The sequence below is a fragment of the Nematolebias whitei genome, chromosome 9, assembly GCF_014905685.2.
Source record: "Nematolebias whitei isolate Nwh7 chromosome 9, NemWhi1, whole genome shotgun sequence".
Lineage (NCBI taxonomy): Eukaryota > Metazoa > Chordata > Actinopteri > Cyprinodontiformes > Rivulidae > Nematolebias > Nematolebias whitei.
In genome coordinates this window covers 35,867,601-35,871,591 of record NC_056506.1, presented here as the reverse complement: position 1 = coordinate 35,871,591, position 3,991 = coordinate 35,867,601, and the positions used below count along the sequence as shown (strand labels likewise).

Sequence of the window (3,991 nt, the reverse complement as noted above, 5' to 3'; positions counted from 1 at the left end):
TCCCTGGGCAAGACACTGAACCCCTCATTGTGTCCGATGTGTGTCCCATCGGTGCATGAATGTGATGAAGCACTGATTATTCTTTGTATAGATCTAGTAGAGCTCTGTATGAATGGGTAAATAAGGGCACAGATTGTAGTGTAAAGAGCTTTGAGTATCTTGATAAGATAGAAAGGAGCTATATAAGTACAGTCCATTTATTTGTAGTTTTTAATAGTTGTTTTTTTTTTCAGTCTAACAATTTTCAGTCAGATCATCTGGACAGTTTTTTTTTTTCTGCTGAAACGTTTCACCTTCCATCCGGAAGGCTTCATCAGGCAAGGAAATGCACAACACAAAACTTATTCTTCCCCCAAACAGCTTACTCCAAAAGTGGAACAAACTAGTTATGTTGGTGCTAAGATGGTGTCTTTGGCACACCCCCTCCTCCGATGCTGGCCCTCTTCCTCATCGACAGTCATGTCAAACTGGTTCAAAACCAAAATAGTCCATGCTCTATAATCCAGGTATACAATCCAACAATTTTCAGTCAGGTCATCTGGACAGTTTCTTTTGAACCAGTTTGATATGACTGTCGATGAGGAAGAGGGCCGGCATCAGAGGAGGGGGCGTGGCAAAGACACCGTCTTAGCACCAACATAACTGGTTTGTTCCACTTTGGAGTAAGCTGTTGGGGGAAGAATCAGGTTTGTGTTGTGTGTTTCCACGACTGATGAAGCCTTCCGGATGGAAGGTGAAACGTTTCAGCAAAAAAAAGAAACTGTTCAGATGACTTGACTGAAAATTGTTGGATTGTATACCTGGATTATTGAGCATGGACTTTTTTTATTTATTTTTTTTCAGTGTTCATTTCAATAATGTAACTTCTAATCACAAGTTAGTTAGTATGCCCCTTAAAAATATCTTATATTGTTTCAAAAATGTTTCCTGAACAGAAGCCGCTTCATTAAAGGTTACCATTAAATTCACTTTGATGAAATAAAATGAACAAAAATGCAGAAACTCAATAAAAATTTATTTGTGGATAAGCTTAGATGAATGATTTTAGAATATTAATTGGATGAAGTAAAAGTAGTAAATAATTATATACTTACAAAAAAATCATAAAAAGCAGACTTTTGCAAACATTTTCAATGCAATTTTAAAAACTGAAGTTGGCGTGTCAAGCTTTTCTTTCAAGTTGCCGTTGAGTTTTGGTGATAAATTGATGCAACTGAGTTTCTAGAAGCAAAAAGCAAAATAAAAATGCAAACATACATAAAAACGGGTAAATGCTTTGACATAACCTGGCTACAGAAAGTTCCCTTTTCTAGCAGTTTTCTTCAATTTGCATTTTTGTAGCACAGAAGCAGTGGTTTCAAATTATAACTAGGTTATTTTTGTTGTTTGTTTGTTTTGCTAATGAGAATTTTCACTGTCGAAGACGTCTGCTGTGTTGAAGGAAGCTCCACTTCCATCGTGCGTCGAAGTAATTTCAGATTTTCCCGTCACCTCTTTTGTGTTTTTGGTGGTTTTGGACATGTTCTTCAGTTTTGAGCTAAAAAAAAAGAAGCAGTTCTTCATCAAAAGGTTCCTAAAATGAAACTCTTACATTCCTGTTGTGACTCTTGAGGTCTTATCTGAAACTAGGTGATATCATGAGTTAAGTCAACAGCTCGTACCTGAGAAGAAACAGGACGTTTTTCACCCATTCATCCTGACGAGTCGCACAAACCTCATAGTTATTAATGGTGTAGAAGCTGGAACGATGAAAAATATGATCAAACACATGTTCATAGAGTTAATGCATCTGATTTGAAACTATTTGTGTAATTTAACTTCTTCTGATGATTTAAAAAAAATTAAAAATACTTTTTTTTGTCATTTTCTAAAGAAGTGCACGTTTCCTACAATGCAGTGGTAATAAACTCATTGTTAGCAAATTGAACATCTTTAAAAAAAATGTACAAGAATAATTTTATTTAAGCTGAAATGAGTGCGGATTCATGTTTAATATCTGACTAGTTATTGTTTGTTGATGCATCACATCATGGATGTATTTAAGGAATTTATATATAATGAAATATAAAAGTTTTAAAGGCAACATTTTTGTGTAAAAAGTTTTTTTTTTCTACTGTTAAAGAAATTCTAAAGTTAGCCATATTAATTTCATGTACATTTTTCAGCTGCCGTTTAAAAGTCATAAAATTAAAATGGCAAAAATCCTCAAACTGGATAAAATAAATATTTTCCCAGCACTGAGTTTTAACTAATCGTGTAAATAGTTGCAGAGCTACAACTCAAAGAAAACGTTCAACTACCAAAATTTTTTTGAGTAATTGGGAATAAATCCTCTCAATGAATTTACTTTCAATGACCAAAACTTAAATAAGACTGTTTGAATAGAGAGTCTTACATGATTGCATCAATACGGCAGTTTTCCTCGGTGGTTTGTTCTCTGTAGCCCTTTATACGAGCAAAGGGCACGGGTTTCTTATTGTATCGTGTACAACAAGTTTTGCTCAGACGGGAACCTAAAATACATAAAAAACATTAACAAGATAAGCAAATTATCTGTATCAGATGTGTTTTATTCTAACAGTGTAGGAAAACTTACTGGTAGCTGGAGCTGGACCGAGTATTCCCACTATGAAGAAGAGGAGAATGGTCGTCATGGTGATCCCTGCGGGAGTCATCTTGTTGAACATGCAGAAAACTTACTAAACTCATCACCAGTACTTGTACGTACTTGTATTTATATGCCTGTGGTCCTAGTGGTGTCGTTTGTAATTGGTGGCTCACAAATTGAGGACAGGAAATTCACTATTGCGTCACTGCAGGCAAACCCAACAATTAAACTTCAGATTATGAAATAAACTGGAACGCCATTGGACAGTACCTGTATAACAGAGGGTTTTATGTGGCAAGTGGGCTTCTGCGTATCATTACTAAAGTGATGCAATGCATTTCATTGACACACCACTCCCACCGCAAGGTTATTTTTTAAATTAAAGAACTTTAGTTAGATTTTCCAGGTGTTCTGCTGGGAAGTTCTCCCCATAAACAACATTTAATTTAAATCGCTAATATTTTAGTTCAAACCTGCACCTCCAGGCCTTGTTTCATAACTATACATATGTGGCACAGGATCATATCTTTTTAAGTCCCACACAAAAGTGCTATGGCAAGCACCGTGCAGTTCCTGGCCAAGTGGTTCACAGACTCAGCATTCTTGATGTTTTGTGGTGAGAAGTGATTGAGTGTGAGATGCATGATGAAACCCCACTCTCGTTAACCTGACCTATTTTATGTGTAGAACGATGACAACCTCACATCTTGCTCAGCTGACCTAGATAGGCTCAACATCAGGTTGTTAATGCTCTTCACCATCCTGATCAGAACATTACATGCCGTATGTGTAGTCAGCCATTCGTGGCGATTAACACCTGAAGTGCTGTGAACACTGTGCTTTATATGAGCTGTCACAGTGGTTTCTTGTGTTGTTGTTTTTTACCTGATTGGATCAAGGCGGACTGCAAGGTACAAGTGCAAACCCTTATTTTATTATTGTCTATCATGTACAATGATTCATTGTTTGATTGTTTTTTGCTGCAGATGTTTGCAGTGTTAACAGCTGGAGACAGAGGTGCCAGTTGAATAAGTCTAATGCCTGAAAGTGATTTGCTAGTAGCTAAACATTTGAAAGGAATCTGCTGAGGCGTCACAGAAATCCTCTCTTCTGAAGGTCGATCATGTTCTCCTGTTCTGAGCTGATCCATAACAACTTGCCCTGACTTCAAACCTGTGCTGTCCTCAGCCCAACACAGCTGGAGTCCAACAGGAGAGACCATTTACTGCTTTCATCCATAGAGGGCAGTGTTGCCATTGGTCAAGCTGGATAATGAGACACAGCTGATTTTTTATTTTTTTTCCAGAGGCTGGCATCCCAAAGTGTGTGAAATTATATATATATATATATATATATATATATATATATATATATATATATATA

General features: G+C 36.6%; 1 protein-coding gene across 1 annotated transcript; it reads right to left on the bottom strand.

Annotated features, from left to right (window-relative positions):
* Positions 1–1,398: 1,398 nt before the first annotated feature.
* ccl20l (C-C motif chemokine 20-like) lies at positions 1,399–2,675 on the bottom strand. The gene is made up of 4 exons (XM_037681344.1): positions 2,597–2,675; positions 2,396–2,513; positions 1,662–1,739; positions 1,399–1,537 (listed from the first exon to the last, which is right to left on the bottom strand). The coding sequence occupies exons 1-4, from the start codon at positions 2,673–2,675 to the stop codon at positions 1,399–1,401; spliced, it is 414 nt and encodes a 137-aa protein (XP_037537272.1).
* Between the last annotated feature and the right edge of the window lie 1,316 nt (positions 2,676–3,991).